The sequence below is a fragment of the Protopterus annectens genome, chromosome 9.part0 (assembly GCF_019279795.1).
Source record: "Protopterus annectens isolate FY-2018-M chromosome 9.part0, PAN1.0, whole genome shotgun sequence".
Taxonomy (NCBI): Eukaryota; Metazoa; Chordata; order Ceratodontiformes; family Protopteridae; genus Protopterus; species Protopterus annectens.
In genome coordinates this window covers 1,694,087,134-1,694,108,570 of record NC_056743.1, presented here as the reverse complement: position 1 = coordinate 1,694,108,570, position 21,437 = coordinate 1,694,087,134, and the positions used below count along the sequence as shown (strand labels likewise).

The window sequence follows — 21,437 nt, the reverse complement described above, 5'->3', positions numbered from 1 at the left end:
ACACAAATCCCATTATATGCCATTGGTATGGGAATTGAAAGGTACTTCCTTATGTCTGGCATGAGTCATACAAAGCATTATTGGAAAGAGAAAGGGTTGAGGGAAAACAAGCTCACATTGATACATCAAGCCCCATTGGTATCCATGTTGTGGGAAACAGGCTAAAATTACAAATAAAGCACTTAGAGTGATTTGAGTTGTTTTGAGCTGTTAAAATAGGTTAGGAAACAAAGATAGAGTGAAAAAAACATTTTTTTTTAGTTCTAGGGTGGAGTTTTCCTTTAATAAGCTACTGGATAGTGTCCAGCTGCCCACCTTGGGTTACCTGAGCTAGCTTTGTTGAGCAAAAGCTGGAAGTAAAAAAAAAACAATCATCCTACCAAACGTGAACTAAGCATTGCTACTGTCAGGTAGATTCACTGACAGGATGGAACTCTGGACGTGGATGACATGATGATAAGGAGGATGCTGGAAATCCTATGTATCCAGAAGACACGCTGGAAGGGCAGTGCAGCAAAAGCACTTAGAAGGAGGACAGACTAGAAATTATGTGTAAATTCTGATGAAGGAGAGACTTTAGAAAACAGTGAGGGATGTCATAAGAATTAGTGGCAGACTCATGTCAATCAGACTCCAGTATAAAGATAGGGCAATATTCATAATCTCAGTCTATACTGCACAGCAGGGTTATGATAGTGAGGAAAAGAGTGCATTCAGATGGCAGTTGCAAGACCAACTAGAAAAGGCAGGGCAACATGAAGTGGTGTTGATAATGCACATATTGGGACAGACAGAAGAGGATATGAGGACTGCCTGGGTTCACATGGGTGGGGCAATAGGAATAAAGAAGGAGAGGCCAGTCTAGACTTTTGTTTGGCAAATGGTTTGATAGTAACCAACACACAGTTCAGAAAGAGGTAGACTTCCTCCTAGTAAGGAAAGGGCACTGGAGTAGAATCAGCAATTGCAATGTCATCCCCAGTGAAACAGTCATCCCACAGCATAAACCACTGGCTGCCACAATCAGCTGCTAGCAGTGGTCAGAGAAGGCTCTAATGTCAACAGAGACCTGGCTGAAGACCTGGAAGTTGACTGGAGAAAAAGCACAGCAGTTCAAGGAATTACTCGGGGCACTAGCACCTCAAGAAGAAGAAGAAGACAAAATAGGTGGAGTTGAAGAAGAATGGCAGCACCTCAAAACAGAATGTGTGAGGACTGCATAACAGATATGCAGCCAAGCCAGGTATGGAAGTAAGGTCCAGCAGGAAAGCTGTTGATGGAATGCAGAAGTCAAGAGAATTACCAAAAGAAAGAAGGAGTGCAAGGAAAGGTGGGAGAGAGGAACGACACACCTGGCTAAGAAGGAATACTGGTTGGCTAACAAAATAGAAAAGGGGTTGCAATAGCAAAAAGAAAAGGCATCAAACTCACTCCAGCAGCTTCTAGAAAGTGACTCAGTAGATGGCACAAGGAAACTATGTCCAGTTGCAAGGCAAAGAAAACAAGACAAAGAAGGTAGACATCCATCATAAGGAATGCCAGCAACAACCTGCTCACCATTCTACAGGACAACAGATGTAGATGGAATACTTCCAGCAGTTTCTGAATGGAGAAAACCCCACAGAAGCTGTACTACCTCAGACACAGCCTATGATAATAAAAAGAGGAGGAGTACAAGAACAGCCCTAAGGAAAATGGAGTCAGGGAAAACAGCAGGCTCAGATGAGGTCACGGCAGATATGATAAAGATGCTGGGTGAGATAGGGCAGAAACTGATCCTGAGGGTAGCTATATAGAAGTATCAAACTCCTGCTGTACTGGAGATGAGTAGTTCAGATTCAGATCAGGATGCAGCATGACTGACTTGATGTTTGCAGTGAGACAGGTAGTTGAGAAAAACTAGAGATGAGAAAAAGAGTCCAATTGGGCATTCCTAGAATTGGAGACAGCATATGACAAGGTCACAAGAAAGCTGATTTGGGAAGCCCTGTGGTGGTTACAAGTCTCAGAAACATTGATAGAATTAGTGCTGGCTATATACTAGGACCCAATGACTCAAATACGAACAGTATTCGGTCTCACAGAGGGTTTCCCAGTGGGAGTTAGTGTGATTCAAAGTTCAGCTCTAGAGGGAACAGATCAACAAAGTTACTGTATTCAGTAGCAAAGGATAGAGGAATGCAATGCAAAGCTGAAAGCACATGGGATGAAATGAGTACAGATAATAGGAAAATAGTGGCGGAGATAACAGCTTCAAGTGTCTGGGAGGGGTGGTTGAGGAGAAGGGAAGCCTGAATGTGGATGTCAAAGCTAGAATCAAAGGGGCTTCAGCAAACTGGCATAGAGTATTAGGAGTACTGTATAACAGAAGGAAGCCAAAGAAGCTGAAAGGTATGGTGTACAAAACAGTAATGTGAGCAGTAAGTACTACTGTAAGGTACAGAAACCTGGGCAGTAAAGGTTATGAACAGATTACAGTGGTTCAGGCACATGTGCAGAAAAGCAGAAGACAATTTGCTGAAGAAGACTTGGGACAAACAGAAGAAGGCAAGAAGAAACGAGGGTGTCCAGCTAAGAGGTGATTGGATTGTGTGAGAGAAGACTTGTGACAGTCAGGCATGAAGTGTCAAAGGCAGCAGAGTGAGATTGAAGAGAGAGAGATGGTGACAATTGACATGACACCCTGACCCCATGTAGAAAATGGGGGAAAAAAGGTGGTGTTGATGATGATCAGAGTTTCCTAACTGTAACTCCCCACCGTATCTAGAAAAATATACAAATAAACAGAACAAAAGGTTGAGCTACAGATTGGAACATTTGAAAACTATGGTCTCAACTTGCTGGTAACAGGTGTGCATTACGTCATCAGGTAGAGACCAGTGTAGGATGCTGTCCATCACAGAGTTCTTTGTTTATCACTTTCTGTACCAGAGTTGACTGTTAGTTAATCTTTCACTGACCAAGCTATCTCACCACTGGAGCATTAATTTACCAACACTGGTCGATGGTTGAGAGGTATCACCATCATATTCTCAGAATGGGAATGGTTAAAGAAAATGGTAACCATGCTGGATTAAATAGCCACTTTGATAACTATAGATGGATTATATCAAGTACTAAGATGATCATTTCTGATCAGTGGAAGTACACAGTGCCTATAGCATTGGCATGCAATGATTTAGAATGTATGTTACTTATGTTTGTGACATTTTGATGGCACGTTGGCCATGGATGTAAATATGATAGTCAATAATAGAAAATTATTTGGTTTTACCATTCGGCAGTTGTCAGTGAGTGCACATAGATGGCTCAAGAGACAACTTCATTAACCTGGGGTAACAGCCAGTAGATGTGGCCGAGTTACTTCAGAGTAACCATCATAATCACTGGCTGGGAGTTATAACAATCACAACCAGTGGATTGGGGTTGGCCACCAGAACTTCACATAGTTTTGCCTGTAGAAGTCCAGAAGGAAAAAACACATGGAACTTGGAGATATGAGTACTTATAAACCTCAAACCTACCCTTACAAATCTAAACTGCAAAAAAAATGATATGGGATATGGAACCCCAGAGGAATGGGGTACTGGTGGATCCTATAGACAATGAGTGCATTGTGTACTCATTTTTTTTAGAGCCATGTCATCCAGATCTTTATTATATGACTCTTGCCACACTTTTTTAAACTTTAGTTTGTCTAAAGAAACAAAGTCCCTTTACTACAGTCACTGAAGAACTCTGGTGCAAACAAAAAATGCTTACCCTAACATCTGTTTGTGCCTTTTTACATAAATCTGTCCTTCATTCCAGCCTCCTCCCTCACATGTACTGGCAGTAGTAAAAAGGCCAGTGGCAGCTTAGTTCCTGACTTTTGACAAATCAGGGAAGGCAGTCTGACAGAGAAAGCAATGTCTGCGTTTTACACACCCCTGGAGTGCCTGAAACAAAAACCTACCTCAATCCATGTGATAGCTTACATTTCTGTGAGGCAACAACGCTACTGCTGTACCACCATGGCGTTGTGGTTAAAAAATGAATAAATATAAAATTAAAGTACATGTTCATTCTGTAAACTAGCATCCTGCCTCCCACCCCGTCCCCCCAAGGCTGCTCTAATTCTGACGACTGTAATTGTGAACAGGACCAGATTAGCAAGGGGGCACTGACAGTGCCTCAACTTCTGCCTCACTTACCTTAAGAAGGCCCTGCTGCTCCTACTCTCAGTTTAGTGTTTTGGAGATTTTCTCCCCGAGCCTTAGCGGGAAAAGGGATTATTTGATACGTAGTCAGACTTTCCCGTGAACAAATATAAAAAAATACATAAATCCTGTACTATTGTCAAACCAAATAAAAAGGCTCCTTACAATTTCAAGCTCCAGACAATCCAGCACTATTATTATTTATTTATTTGTTGATTGATTGACATTTGTTTACCAGGAAAGTCTGACTGAGCACATGTGCCCTTTTTCATTGGTGGTCCAGGGAGAAAAGCTCCGAGGTAACAATTTAAAGCAGTAACAACTTTTATAATGCAGTTTTTTCAGTGAATGCATATTATTTTAATAATGGTCTGAAAAAATGAAAGTGTCAGATAGAACTGACTTCAGAGGAGTTTTATTCCAAGTTCTAGCTACATTACTGGAATAGAGACTGACCCCAGCAACACGTTGTGGTTTGTAGCTGGCAAGCAGTTGTTTATCATTTGACTGATAGAGATGGATGGTTTGGTAAATAGATTGGAGTATGGGGCTAATTGCTGGGCAGTGAAATGGAGTGTATAGATGATTTTGTGGTTTAAGATGAGCTGGGTATAAGATAGGTGGTGAGAATATTTGAGCCAGATAAGTGTTTTAGTACTTATTTAGTTATTTTAGTGATTGTGGCCCACTAAACTGTTGTGATGTAGGTATTTTGTTTCTGATTACTCTGCTTTCTCATTTGACTACTTCAGATACTTTGAGATAAAATACTCTTGTTTCACAGGATCCCTGACAGAAAAATGCATATTATTGTGCTAACTCTGAAATGTTTTCACCCAGATAGCTCACCTATGAAGCCAGATTTATATGCACCTTGTGTATGGTACCATTTGTAAGTTTTCTGAATTCCAGCATATTGAATTCTGAAGTCGGCTCTCTGAACAATGTTAAAAATAAGTTGCTGAAGGACAATTTCTCTGTAGGTCTTTGTCCCCTTCATGTCAGAGCCACTGCAGTAACAGCCCCCTCAGTTCATGTACTTATCTTTGAATTCCATGTTTTGATATTAGATGCAATGATCCTGGAGTTCCACACCAGTTTTTCAATGATTTGCTGTGTCATAGCTCTTGCTGTCTTTACCCCTGACATGGATATACAGCAGTGCCAAGAACATTAGTCAGTCTTCTTTAGACAACTGATGTACTCTAGAAGGACTCCACAGGAAGTGTGAGGTACTGTAGCACTCCACCCATCTTCTTCATAGGCCTATCCCTGAGAAAACCTGCACACATTTCAGTGGGCTGTATTCTCATCAACCACCTCAAGCCCTTTCCTGCTCTGAAGACCCCACATGGTCTGAAGTTTCACCTTCTGTTATCCTTTAAATGTTATCTGTTACCATCTTGGTTATCAAAGTTATCCTTCCCTTAGTCTTGTCAAAATTGGTCATACACCTCGCCTGACTCTGTGGCAGACAGGCATAAGCCCTGACTGTACCCCATCTATTTGAGTAAAGGCATAGGAAGATAGAAGTTGGGGTTGAAAGGCTGGGAGTCAGTGCCATTTGTTGGCAGCCCATCCCTGGGGGAAGGCAGTAGATGAACCCTGCTACTAAACACCCACACAGGTGTGGAGAGAGAGGTCTTGTTGTATTAAAAAGGATTACTAGGTGACTCTATACTATACTATATAGAGGTGGGACGACTTGCTAAGGAGCTGGCAGCTCACCCATGCCACAGGCCATAGGAAGCTAGCTAGACAATGGAGGGGGAGAGGGCTGTAGGACATGGCAAACAGGTTCATTCCCTAACTCCTAACTTTCACCTCTGCAGAATGAATAGAATGGTGAGGTTTTTGTCTTAGGGAATGAATGGGCCATAGGGCTATTGTCCTGCCTGTGGAATTAGTTAGCCTGACTGTTATCTCATACGGAAGAATGAATAAGCCACTTGGAATCAGAAAATGAAGTCACTGAGCAGGGTCTTGCAGCTGAGAAAAGATGTCCGTACATACCTAGTAAAGCAGTGGCCACCCATTTGACCCCACAATCCCCAGGAATAATATATATACTCAGAGAACAAGTAGCCCAACCCCAAAAACTTCCTTCAAACTGTCTACTTGATAAAAGACCCCTACAGCTTTGCATAGACTTAGCATGAATTACCAAGTACAACATCTTGCCAAGAATCTGTATAGTTCATTTTGTACTATTTATTTTCTCTGCATGGTTGTTCGTCAGCCATATTTATAAAGGGCATAAAGCGATACTAATGATACAAGTCTGTGACATGTCATAGGTTGGTACTAGGCTATCAGCCCTAGGGTCTATACAAGCCTAGCCATAAAGTCATATCTGAATATAATGCATTCTTATAGGCAGCAGCACCAGCATAGCATAACTAGAGAGCAATATAATAAAAAAGTACACTTCTTTCTGCAGTTTTGACACTATTTTATCTTGGTATAAAGATAGACTCATAGCTTCAGGCTATTTTGTTTCATTTCCATTTGTCTGTGTTTTGGGGCTGGGAGTCAGAGCTGCACTTCTGCAGTCATTTTCTAAAATCTTTCTTTCGCATTTTTTTTAACACTTATGAGATTGCTAGATATTGCACCTTATGAAGTGTAAGATGTCATTTCTGAAGAGTACACCATCTGGGTTCTTTCTTTCTGTTTTTTTTTTTTTTTTTTACTGCCATGAGAAAGAGGCTGTCTCTGTGGACTTGTGAGAACCAATCAGCAGAAGAAAGTGCACAGTGGAAGGGATGGGCCAAGTTCTATCCTGAAGGATTTTCCCTTGTTCACTCAGAAGAAACATCCTAGTATGTGCCTCAGCCTGTTTGAGCAGCCGGTTCATTTTGCTTTGGTTTTATCTTAATTTGTATGAAGTTAGAGAGTTACAAAAGGAAAAGTCAGAACTGGGTCCAAATACATGCATCTGTGAGGAAAGAAAAGGTTCCCCTGGAGCTGGGCATTGCATGAAATGGATCAGTATTTGTTGGATTTTCCCACTGATACTGCTTGCTTTATGCAAGAAATCTGATCTCACTGTTAGTGTCGGATTGTTGTTCCCCTTACTTTGTGTGGCTAAGGTTCAACACAAATTATATTTGGATTTTCCTGGATTTTGGAAACCACGAGTGAGCTCAAGATGCCGGAGGTTAACTACCTACTCTCTGTCTCATGGGGCTACATCAAGGTAAGAGCTGTGTGTCATACCAGAGCTAAAACATTGTTACAGAGAAAGATATGCTTTATGCTTGCTGCAGAAGTGCACAGTGTTTCTTTCAGACCAGTTTCTGTACAAGTTGTGCTTTATACCAGTAATTATTTTCACTATAGTGATTGCTTTGAAGACTGATATCCTACATGGAGCAAAGTAATTTAACAAATGTGTGCTCACAAAGAAATGTAACATTTCAATGCAAACCTCATTTTGCATTTCACCTTGTATATGTATGGGAGTTTTTTTTTGTTTTGTTTTGTTTTATATGTCATGCTATGGAGGTGATATTGCCCCAAACAAATGTATTTATTTTTTGTTTTATACCAGGAACACGTTTCACAGAGCACTTGTACACATAGTTGAAAACAAAGGAGTAATAAAACATAATAAAATGACACTAGTAGCAAGATTTTAGTGCTGTATTTGCTTTTCCTTCAGGTAAAATGCATACCCTCACAGTTTGCATTCATAACCCTTTACCTGCCTAGTTACTGTGCTCTCCTTGTTTGCATTCCTCCGGCTCTGTACCTCCTAGTCGGACACACTGCTCCTTAGTACTGACTGTTCCTCCTACCAGTACCCCATCAATTTTAGTTTGTGTATCATGTCATTCTTTTCTTAAATTCCTTCTGTACTGGTCTCACCTGCTTTCATTGCCAGCATCAGCAGTAGTTTAGCTTATTCTGTACCGTTAGTAAGGAAGCCTCTGGTGAACACACGCCTTCAGACATAACTCTGATACTGGATGTGTCTTAGGAGCTGCGTGCTTGCTAAACAAGGCAGTTTCTCTTCACTTGCACAAAGAATTTTTGTAAGAATAACATCTACAGAATAACCCTCAACCTCATTTTCCACCGTACCTCTCAACTGTCCAGATTTTCACAGAATTGTCCAGATTTTTGCCTCATATTTTTGGTCTATTCCTCATAACATTTGTGGTTTTCTGGGTTTTTGTGGCAAGTCAGTGAGGTATGAATTCCTTAAATAATGACAGGCATTTGAGTTTCAGGCTTCATATCCTTCAAAAAATGCATGGTAATGCAAGACCTTTTATTCTAGCAACTTTCTAAGTTTATAAGAGCAATATTTAAAATCTGTCCCTATTTTTGAGGCTTTGTCCCCCATTATTTGTGCAGATATTTTGTGCTAAGAAGTTGAGAGCTATGTTTTCCACCTACATAGCACACCTTCAGGATCCCAGCAGTCACATTGGGGCAAAGATCTTCTGCATAGATGTGTGCCATTCGGCTGAGGTTATCTGCCTGACGTTAACAGTTGGGGTACAAATTTTCTCTCCGCAGCTTGAATTAGGCACCCCCACTTCTCATAGACTGAAAATTTAGCAGAGGTGAATGTACAAAAGACTGCAGTGTGTGTGTGTGTGTGTGTGTGTGTGTGTGTGTGTGTGTGTGTGTGTGTGTGCATGCGCACATATGTGGGTGTATTGAGGAGGATAGAAATTTATATGATTAATATGTATGTACGTAGGTCATCTGACCATAAAAATAAGATCTAATTCATCTGCACAATAATGTATTTTCTATGTAAAGAAAAGAGAAATTTTCATAAATTTAGGTATACTGAGTGAAGGACTAGTGGTATTTTGCTATGCATGTAATAAATACAGTCTCAGTAGCTTGTTTCTATATTAATATTGTATACATTTACATGATTGTACCTGGCTGGTCTAGAATTACATATGTCCCATGCATTCAGATGGAATAGTGTGTGTGTGTGTGTGTGTGTGTGTGTGTGTGTGTGTGTGTGTGTGTGTGTGTGTGTGTGTGTGTGTGTGTACACATGGACATGCATACAGTATATCTGATGAGTATATTAACAAATCTGTATGGAGGAAGAGTAGTGACTGGGTTTTATATTTGAATCTGTTTTTATGCAACTGCAGCACACTTCATTTGCAGCAAATACATTTCCTTTGAATCATTTGTTTTCCCATTAGTGTTGTATTTCCTTTCTTGAACTAAATGTAATACTACCTTGGCTCATCACTGGAAACAGGCCTACTCCTGTGAGCTCTCCTGAGTACAAGGCAGGCTCCACTTGGCTGCTTCCTGTACATTACTTTTGCACATGAAGCCTTGTTTCATTTCTGAACATCATCATGGTGGGCCCAGTGCTTATACTGTCTGTCTCTCTCTCTCTCTCTCTCTCTCTCTCTCATTTATTTCTGTGCATTTCATTTCGTGTCCCAAACTATACGTTTCCCTCTTCCTGGATGAACATCTTTATGTGTGTTGGGGTGGTGTGGAATCAAGCCCTTTCATGGATTAAGAAAAATAGCAGAAACAAAAGTGCACCTGTATGTACTGTGTGGTCATCATGCTAAATGTCAGGGAAAAAAGCAGAACTGTGAGTTATTGGCATAATGGTTAAGGTGTTTTCTTCCCAGGCACAAGGTATAGGGTTTGATTTTTACCTCTGGTTACTGGCTGGGCATATGTGAGCCTGCAGACTGATTGCCTAGATGTGAATGTTAATTCAGTCTGATTTTTCCCCCAGACCCTAATATTACCACCACAACAGACTTTCAAGTACAAGTCCTTCTGTGTATTCCATGACTTTTTAAATCACAGTTTTTAGGCCAAGCTTCTGCTTTAAGTCTGTTTTACCTGATTTTATTTCTTCACATAATTGAAGTATCCAAAAAAGGTAGGGTATACTGGTATCCATATAATAAAGCCACGGTGCTGCAGCGGTAGCATTGTTGCCTCACAGCAAGAGGTTCTCCCGTTCGAGTCTCGGCTGGAGCGTCTTCTTTGTGGAATCTGCATGCCCCCCCCCACGGTCGAGTCGCGTTCGAAAGAAATGCGTGAAATGGGCGTGCCTTTGTTGAAGGTTGGGCTTTGGGCTGGCACCTCGGCACCGTAAAAATCTACTGCCAATCATTAGTGGACTGGAGTTCTGCTGTGGTGACCCCTAACCAGGAAAAGCCGAAAGAAGAACAAGAAGAATATACTAATATCCATATAATATGTGATCACCCAGAATCCAAATGATTTCCTTTTATTTCATGGATGTTTGTTACTAGAATGCAGTTATCTATCCAGCAACAAAGTTTTCCCAGCAGCAGGTATGTTTTTCATTCACTTCCAATACAAGTACCTTGAAGGAAGCCCCCCACCCCCCACCCAACTGCCTCAGATGCTAATGCTTGTAGAGCATGATGCTACTCACTGGCCTCTAAGATGTCCTGCACACAAGATATCTCAATAAGTGTAAACCAACAACATTCACCTCCTCCCGGGTAGCCAAGCCTACGTAAAATTGAGAATATTGCTTTGTTACAATGGAAGTCAATTGTGTTTAGATAAGAGAAGGAAAGACAGTTACAACAGCTTGCTACGAAGGTACACGTTTTTGCATGATTCTTTTGTGTAATTTTGAGCCTGCATATCTGGCTGAATTTGTGTGTGCTCTGAGCCTGCAAGCATTAAGGTACATTCAATACTCAGAGATTTAAAATCCTTTACTGTATTACTTATTGTTGGTCCTTTTTTCTCTTGGACTTGTGGTTCATGCACCATCTGACCCACCCTCTTTCCCTCAGTCTTTGCTCTAGCCATTACTGATACAGGTAGATGCCTTACCACCATGGGACACTGTAGGCCGAATTCATTAACGCCTACACGAAGTGTACACCATTCTGAGTGAACAGACAACACAAACATAACTCCCACTTGCTTCTTCCTAATTTTAGTATTCCAACTGATTTTATTACAACCTTAAATATCGAGGAGGATTCAATATGGTTACCATAATGTGTAGACTATGTCTAAACTCACTGTAATCTTTCTGAACGAATAGACATACCAAAAAAAATGTGGTAGGGATGTTCTTGAAAATAGATTGTGTACACTTAGTGTAGGCGTTCATGAATCCAGCCCATATCTTTTCACAGTTCTGTAAACTAACCCTTTTTTGTAACAACTGGCCTTGTTATGCTGATTATGAAAATGCATACTTTGAGGACTAAGGTAGCCTGTAAGCAGGTCTTCGTCGAGACAGCATGGCAACAGTAATGAGAGAAAGTCTAAAAAAGAAACATGAAGATGGAGATGAATGATGTGTCAAATCTACATTTACAGTAACAACGTGTGAGTCCGAGAAATGGGAATAGGAGATGGACAGTGCACATACCAAAACCACTGATAACATTCTATTAACAATGGTGTCGTGTGAGTCCGAGAACTGGGAATAGGACATGGACAGTGCACATACCAAAACCACTGATAACATTCTATTAACAATGGTGAGTCCGAGAACTGGGAATAGGAGATGGACAGTGCACATTCCAAAACCACTGCTAACATTCTATTGACTATGGTGTAGTGTGAGTCAGAGAACTGGGAATAGCAGATGGACAGTGCACATACCTAAACCACTGATAACATTCTATTAACAATGATGTCGTGTGAGTCAGAGAACTGGGAATAGCAGATGGACAGTGCACATACCAAAACCACTGATATCATTCTATTAACAATGATGTCATGTGGGTCAGAGAACTGGGAATAGGAGATGGACAGTGCACATACCAAAACCACTGATAACATTCTTTTAACAGTGGTGTCGTGTGAGTCCAAGAACTGGGAATAGGAGAGGGACAGTGCACATACCAAAACCACTGATAACATTCTATTAACAATGGTGTCGTGTGAGTCCAAGAACTGGGAATAGGAGATGGACAGTGCACATACCAAAACCACTGATAACATTCTATTAACAATGGTGTCGTGCGAGTCCGAGAACTGGGAATAGGAGATGGACAGTGCACATACCAAAACCACTGATATCATTCTATTAACAATGGTGTCGTGTGAGTCCGAGAACTGGGAATAGGAGATGGACAGTGCACATACCAAAACCACTGATATCATTCTATTAACAATGGTGTTGTGTGAGTCCGAGAACTGGGAATAGGAGATGGACAGTGCACATACCAAAACCACTGGTATCATTCTATTAACAATGGTGTCGTGTGAGTCCGAGAACTGGGAATAGCAGATGGACAATGCACATACCAAAACCACTGATAACATTCTATTAACAATGATGTCGTGTGAGTCAGAGAACTGGGAATAGGAGATGGACAGTGCACATACCAAAACCACTGATAACATTCTATTACCAACGGTGTCTTGTGAGTCCGAGAACTGGTAATAGGAGATGGACAGTGCACATACCAAAACCACTGATAACATTCTATTAACAATGGTGTCATGTGAGTCCGAGAACTGGGAATAGGAGATCGACAGTGCACATACCAAAACCACTGATAACATTCTATTAACAATGGTGTCGTGTGAGTCCGAGAACTGGGAATAGAAGATGGACAGTGCACATACCAAAACCACTGATAACATTCTGTTAACAATGGTGTCGTGTGAGTCCGAGAACTGGGAATAGGAGATGGACAGTGCACACACCAAAACCACTGATAACATTCTATTAACAATGGTGTCATGTGGGTCTGAGAACTGGCAATAGGAAATGGACAGTGCACACACCAAAACCACTGATAACATTCTATTAACAATGGTGTTGTGTGGGTCAGAGAACTGGGAATAGGAGATGGACAGTGCACATAACAAAACCACTGATAACATTCTATTAACAATGGTGTCTTGTGAGTCCGAGAACTGGGAATAGGAGATGGACAGTGCACATAACAAAACCACTGATAACATTCTATTAACAATGGTGTCGTGTGAGTCCGAGAACTGGGAATAGGAGATGGACAGTGCACATACCAAAACCACTGATAACATTCTATTAACAATGGTGTCGTGTGAGTCCGAGAACTGGGAATAGGAGATGGACAGTGCACATACCAAACCACTGATAACATTCTATTAACAATGGTGTCGTGTGAGTCAGAGAACTGGGAATCGGAGATGGACAATGCACATACCAAAACCACTGATATCATTCTCTTAACAATGGTGTTGTGTGAGTCAGAGAACTTGGAATAGGAGATGGACAGTGCACATAACAAAACCACTGATAACATTCTATTAACAATGGTGTTGTGTGAGTCAGAGAACTGGGAATAGGAGATGGACAATGCACATACCAAAACCACTAATATCATTCTATTAACAATGGTGTCGTTTGAGTCGGAGAACTGGGAATAGGAGATGGACAATGCACATACCAAAACCACTGATAACATTCTATTAACAATGGTTCATAGGTTAGAACTAGGCTAACTGCCCTTATGAGCCATTTCAAGCCTAGCCAATTACCCCACGTGAGAATCAAACCCTGCACCTTCCATCTGTAAGGTAAACACCTTAACCATTATGCCATCCTCCCACCCGTTGTCGTGTGAGTCCGAGAACTGGGAATAGGAGATGGACAGTTCACATACCAAAACCACTGATAACATTCTATTAACAATGGTGTTGTGTGAGTCCGAGAACTGGGAATAGGAGATGGACAGTTCACATACCAAAACCACTGATAACATTCTATTAACAATGGTGTCATGTGAGTCCAAGAACTGGGAATAGGAGATGGACAGTTCACATACCTAAACCACTGATAACATTCTATTAACAATGGTGTTGTGTGGGTCAGAGAACTGGGAATAGGAGATGGACAGTGCACATACCAAAACCACTGCTAACATTCTATTAACAATGGCGTCGTGCGAGTCCAAGAACTGGGAATAGGAGATGGACAATGCACATACCAAAACCACTGATAACATTCTATTAACAATGGTGTCGTGTGAGTCAGAGAACTGGGAATAGGAGATGGACAGTGCACATACCAAAACCACTGATAACATTCTATTAACAATGGTGTCATGTGAGTCCGAGAACTGGGAATAGGAGATGGACAGTGCACATACCAAAACCACTGATATCATTCTATTAAGAATGGTGTTGTGTGAGTCTGAGAACTGGGAATAGGAGATGGACAGTGCACATACCAAAACCACTGATATCATTCTATTAACAATGGTGTCGTCTGAATCAGAGAACTGGGAATAGCAGATGGACAATGCACATACCAAAACCACTGATAACATTCTATTAACAATGGAGTCGTGTGAGTCCAAGAACTGGGAATAGGAGATGGACAGTGCATATACCAAAACCACTGATAACATTCTATTAACAATGGTGTCGTGTGAGTCTGAGAACTGGCAATAGGAGATGGACAATGCACATACAAAAACCACTGATAACATTCTATTAACAATGGTGTCATGTGAGTCCGAGAACTGGGAATAGGAGATGGACAGTGCACATACCAAAACCACTGATATCATTCTATTAACAATGGTGTTGTGTGAGTCCGAGAACTGGGAATAACAGATGGACAATGCAGATACCAAAACCACTGATATCGTTCTATTAACAATGGTGTCGTGTGAGTCCGAAAACTGGGAATAGCAGATGGACAATGCACATACCAAAACCACTGATAACATTCTATTAACAATGATGTCGTGTGAGTCAGAGAACTGGGAATAGCAGATGGACAGTGCACATACCAAAACCACTGATAACATTCTGTTAACAATGGGTGTTGTGTGGGTCAGAGAACTGGGAATAGGAGATGGACAGTGCACATACCAAAACCACTGATAACATTCTATTAACAATGGTGTCATGTGAGTCCAAGAACTGGGAATAGGAGATGGACAGTGCACATACCAAAACCACTGATAACATTCTGTTAACAATGGTGTCGTGTGAGTCCGAGAACTGGGAATAGGAGATGGACAGTGCACACACCAAAACCACTGATAACATTCTATTAACAATGGTGTCGTGTGAGTCCAAGAACTGGGAATAGGAGATGGACAGTGCACACACCAAAACCACTGATAACATTCTATTAACAATGGTGTCGTGTGAGTCCGAGAACTGGGAATAGGAGATCGACAGTGCACATACCAAAACCACTGATAACATTCTATTAACAATGGTGTCGTGTGAGTCCGAGAACTGGGAATAGGAGATGGACAGTGCACATACCAAAACCACTGATAACATTCTATTAACAATGGTGTCATGTGAGTCAAAGAACTGGGAATAGGAGATGGACAATGCACATACCAAAACCACTGATATCATTCTCTTAACAATGGTGTTGTGTGAGTCAGAGAACTTGGAATAGGAGATGGACAGTGCACATACCAAAACCACTGATAACATTCTGTTAACAATGGTGTTGTGTGAGTCAGAGAACTGGGAATAGGAGATGGACAATGCACATACCAAAACCACTAATATCATTCTATTAACAATGGTGTCATGTGAGTCGGAGAACTGGGAATAGGAGATGGACAATGCACATACCAAAACCACTGATAACATTCTATTAACAATGGTTCATAGGTTAGAACTAGGCTAACTGCCCTTATGAGCCATTTCAAGCCTAGCCAATTACCCCACGTGAGAATCAAACCCTGCACCTTCCATCTGTAAGGTAAACACCTTAACCATTATGCCATCCTCCCACCCATTGTCGTGTGAGTCCGAGAACTGGGAATAGGAGATGGACAGTTCACATACCAAAACCACTGATAACATTCTATTAACAATGGTGTTGTGTGAGTCCGAGAACTGGGAATAGGAGATGGACAGTTCACATACCAAAACCACTGATAACATTCTATTAACAATGGTGTCATGTGAGTCCGAGAACTGGGAATAGGAGATGGACAGTTCACATACCAAAACCACTGATAACATTTTATTAACAATGGTGTTGTGTGGGTCAGAGAACTGGGAATAGGAAATGGACAGTTCACATACCAAAACCACTGCTATCATTCTATTAACAATGGTGTTGTGTGAGTCCAAGAACTGGGAATAGGAGATGGACAGTTCACATACCAAAACCACTGATAACATTCTATTAACAATGGTGTCGTGTGAGTCAGAGAACTGGGAATAGGAGATGGACAATGCACATACCAAAACCACTGACATCATTCTATTAACAATGGTGTCGTGTGAGTCAGAGTACTGGGAATAGCAGATGGACAATGCACATACCAAAACCACTGATAACATTCTATTAACAATGGTGTCGTGTGAGTCAGAGAACTTGGAATAGCAGATGGACAATGCACATACCAAAACCACTGATAACATTCTATTAACAATGGTGTCGTGTGAGTCCGAGAACTGGGAATAGGAGATGGACAATGCACATACCAAAACCACTGATAACATTCTATTAACAGTGGTGTCGTGTGAGTCAGAGAACTGGGAATAGGAGATGGACAGTTCACATACCAAAACCACTGATAACATTCTATTCAATGGTTAAGTGGTGTTTATGTCAACATTAACAGTTATTGAGGTGTTGTCATTATATATTGTTATTTATCATTATTTCAGCCATGATCAATCTGTACAGTAAGAAGTAACAGGAAATATTCTTCTTGTAAATTTAAAATGCACCAGATTGTCTGATAATCCAAAGCATTTCTTCTGGATAATTAAAATATCAGAATAATTTATGACTCTCCAGGTAGCCCTATTAAAAGGAGTCTAAGACATGCCCATTCAGACTGTGTAGCCCAAGTGTATTTTTCCTCCTTCCAAAAGTACTTGTTTGCTGTGACTTTATACAGCTGCTCAGGCTCCTACAGTTTCCAGCTACCAGTCAGCAGTAGATGGTAACATGTGGGCCTTGATTATCAGACCTCAGCCAGGATATTTTGATATTTTGAACATGACAGATAAGAAATAAACAGCTGTAATTAACAAAACTGTCAGTTCTCTTAACTATACGTGTTGTGAAAAAACATACTTATTTTCAGGCCTGATTTGCTTGTGTGAGTGATTCACCCATTTTTTGAGGCATGACCCTGTTTTAATTCTTGATTTACCCCTTCACACAATTTTCTGAACCCAACCTTTATTACACATGATTTTTGGGGCTATTACACACAAAACAACACTGCAATAACCAACATACTGGTGGCACTAATGGTTTAAGGAAAGACGACACATGCCTCACATCCCCCTATGTAGACGCAAATATAAATTACATTGAGGTAGATTTTTGCAATACAATTCATTAAAGTTTATACATTGTACATTGTTTCTTTGATGATGCACTTATTTTTTCCCATTGTTTTTTTCATTGTCCATTTTTCAACATGTACGTAGGAGTAGCATCCCACATTCAAACTGGAAGCGGGAATATTTACATGCTGTTTAGTATTCACATTTTATGCAAGTTAGATATCCACATTTTTTGTATGGCTGTACGTACTTTTCAAGTACCTTTGTACCTATTTTCAATATGTGTAGGCTGAGAGGTATGAATGCCATTAAGATTTCGAGTAGTTGCTGAGGTGTTAAAGTGATTTCACATGTAGAACTCGAGAGTAAACTGCCAGCCACGTATCCCGTGAAACGTTAAAAGTCTTATTACTTATATCACCATTTTGCTTGCAGAGTGTTTTAATATTGTTTATGCTTGGTGTTATCTTTTTAATTATCTGCTTAATTATCATTGTATATATTGTATATAGTTTTTCTTGACTGGGTTCCTTGTTCTTATGCACTTTATTTGAATTGCTTGTTTATAACTTTGTAATAGATGGCTCAGTTTTCCTGCTGTAGTCTATAAAAATGTTAATAAAGTATCCTAAAAAAGTATTATTTAGTTATTGTTTTCCTCACAATGCATAGTAATCATTGTTTTAGTGTTGTGCTCTAATTTTGTATCTGAAGTTGTTTTTGTTGTATCGAACGCCATCAGTAACAACAGTTCGCTGTTCACTATGCATCTTGAGAAAAGGTACATGATGTGGGTTCTCACCATGCCATCCTGGTCACATTAGTTATGTTTAAAGTTTTGCATTTAAGCTCCGCTTCAACATTAACCAGTCTTTTTTGTGGAAGTGTCTATTGAGGGAGTGCAGACTCTGCTTTTACCAAATACAGTACTAGAAATAATAGGTATCTTATGAACCTCAAAAATGTGCTTTAGCTCTGCACACATTTCTTAATGCTGTTAGAGGAAGGAAATTCCTGCCTATAAAATAAATGTTAAATGCAAAATGCACTTGATTTTCTATTCAGGGCTGGTCATTTCATTTCATTTTATGTAAGCCACATCAAGTGAGGAGATGTTTGCAGTCAAACCTCAAATCAGCGTGTGCTCTGAATCAGACAGATCCTGTTTCCAGTTAGGCTGGACCAGGCAAACAGCTAAAGTTAGAAACTAAGAGGCATAGTGTGATGGATTTATTTATTTTTTGTTTTTATTTATTTATACTTTGCTGACCAAGTTAGTCCCACTAGGTCAGATGCCTCTTTTAATGTAGATATTAACCAGCAAAAAACATTTGCCATTATACTTAGTAAATCCGTATTACCTATGACCCGCTCTTGCCCTGTTGTTAATTTATGCAGATAACTTGAAAACTAATGGCTTAAACAATCTGACTACAGTCGGACACTACTTTAAGGTCAGTTTTTAATTTACATAAACAAGCAATGTTCAACTTTTCCTTATATTGTAGTTGTTTTAGTTTAGATGGAACAGCCATGATGGTAAGATTACTAGCAATATTCAGTTATGAGGTTGTTATAGATGCATCTAACCCAACACAAATATAATTTGACAGCCATATTTATATTTGGATTCGTTTTGATTTCCATTGTTGAGGTTGGTTGGATTAAATGTAAAGTTTCCATTAGACTAATTGGGTTGTATGTATCATTAATAATCAGAATTTGATTAGGATAAGGTAGGTTGATTTGCAGATACTAGCAATATTCATAAGGTGAGGTTAGTTAATGTGGCTTACAGGTTACAATCTTAATTCAGCCTTTTGTTAGATTTGGTTATGTTATGCTTGGCTGGCTTGATTTAGATGTCAGATGAATTCAGTTCTTGGTTGATTAGACTGACTTAAATGAAACACACCACTCATTCATATATTTATTAAAGAGTGATATGCTGAATTAAAATGGCTGTACTGTGTCATGCATAATCAGACATTTTTAGTGTACTATAACAAAAGATTCTGGTCTCTTAGCTATTGCAACACGTCCATTTCACCAATTTCTGAATGTAAAATGTAGGTATATTTATATCTCATACACACACACACATGTCCACAAGCACACATTAATATGCAACAATTACCCAATATCAGAACCCTATAGAAGCTGGCATCCAGGGCTAGAACCCTTCCATCTGTGTCCTTCCCATCCCTCTGTTTATATCCTTCCCATCCCTCTGTTTATATCCTTCCCATCCCTCTGTTTATATCCTTCCTGTCCCTCTGTTTATATCCTTCCCATCCCTCTGTTTATATCCTTCCTATCCCTCTGTTTATATCCTTCCTATCCCTCTGTTTATATCCTTCCCATCCCTCTGTTTATATCCTTCCCATCCCTCTGTTTATATCCTTCCTATCCCTCTGTTTATATCCTTCCCATCCCTCTGTTTATATCCTTCCTATCCCTCTGTTTATATCCTTCCCATCCCTCTGTTTATATCCTTCCTATCCCTCTGTTTATATCCTTCCCATCCCTCTGTTTATATCCTTCCCATCCCTCTGTTTATATCCTTCCTATCCCTCTGTTTGTTATATGCAGTCAAGAAATGTGAATGGAAGAAAAACAGTAAAGAACAAAAATCTTTTATGAAAGAAAAGCTGCATTGAAGAAAACTATAAGGCTGTCCTGTTTGCACTAAACAAATGTCAATTCTAAAGTGGGCAGCATCAAAAGTGCGATTAAATGATCGATGAAACTATATCACCAGTGAATTGCCCATCGTCCAAACCACACAGTAAAAAAATAAAAAAACACTGTACCAGTAGTCATGTTATAATCCTATAATCCAATGTTTAAACACTTTAGTTCCATCTCAATTGGAACTTCATCATAAGCAATGTAACCATTGGTTTCCTTCAATTAAAAAGCCTTAAAGGCACTAACCCATACATAACTTTAAAGAAATACCACATATTAAAATGCATCCAAAATATTTAAAAACTTGCATGTCAAAAATATTATAGAGGTTTTAAAATTATTAAGAACACGTATAATCAGATACATATAACAAGACAAATGGTAAAAGCATCATATTCTGGCAGCTTTGATCTTCAGGATAGGCTTGATTGAAGTTATGTCATTAATACCTGGGGGTGTACATGCATTAAGCAGTAACTGCCAATATAGTTCCCTCTGCTTTGGGAAGACAAAGGATCAAAATCAGGGATTGTTTTTAAATATTCCTTTAATTGAATTAAACAGTTAATAAAACAGCAGGGTTTGCATCAGTAGTCTTCTGAGCAATAGGAAATATGAAATTCTAATTCTGACATTTTTTACTGACTGTAATCCCCCGTGATTTACTCGAAAAACTAAATAAATAAATACAAGGGACAGAGCAAAAATATGACATAAACTTGGGGACTGCGGACAGGCATGGAAAGCAGACAGACAGTTTTTTAACTTCTGCCTCCATTTTTTGTGGCCTGCACTGTCCATTGTAGGTCCCTCCTTAAGAGCTGTTATTATCAGGTCTCATGCTAGAAAAGCACTTAACAAATTTAGGTTTTTCAAAATATTGGAGCGCAGTCTCAGAGCTCCATGCACTATATAATCATTAATCCTTTCTTTACAAGCACAGACATTGCTTTCCACCCACTTCATGTCACATCCCCACCACTTCTGTAATGGATGAATATTATTCCGATGATCAGCTGTGCCAGACCTTCTACATAATGTCACAAAAATGCATTGGCTACCTTTATTTTAACTTCACAAACCAACTATCAAACTCACCATAAAATGTAACAGTGTTTTATATCCAAATTGCCCTACCAGAGAACATTCACTCCTTTCTAGAAAACTTCAGAAAACCTGGTTCAGCGACACACAGTTCCTTCCTTCCTTAGTCAAGCTGAAACCAAACCATGATTTGAAGATGAAAAAGAATGCAATGTCTACATAGTGTGCACATAATCCAGGCAAAAGAATCAAACAGTCCAG

General features: G+C 39.9%; 1 protein-coding gene across 4 annotated transcripts in view; it reads left to right on the top strand.

The window, feature by feature from the left end:
* PDE4A (phosphodiesterase 4A) overlaps positions 1 to 21,437 on the top strand; it is a 1,515,730-nt gene that overhangs the window by 1,402,182 nt on the left and 92,111 nt on the right. The window contains exon 1 of one of the 4 annotated variants that reach the window (XM_044084569.1): positions 6,995 to 7,398. The exons of the other annotated variants lie outside the window; for them this stretch is intronic. Within the exon in view, the coding sequence (XP_043940504.1) occupies positions 7,351 to 7,398 (48 nt within the window). The 5' untranslated portion in view covers positions 6,995 to 7,350. Of the gene's footprint in view, positions 1 to 6,994; positions 7,399 to 21,437 lie in introns of those variants that run through there. 4 annotated transcript variants of the gene reach the window in all.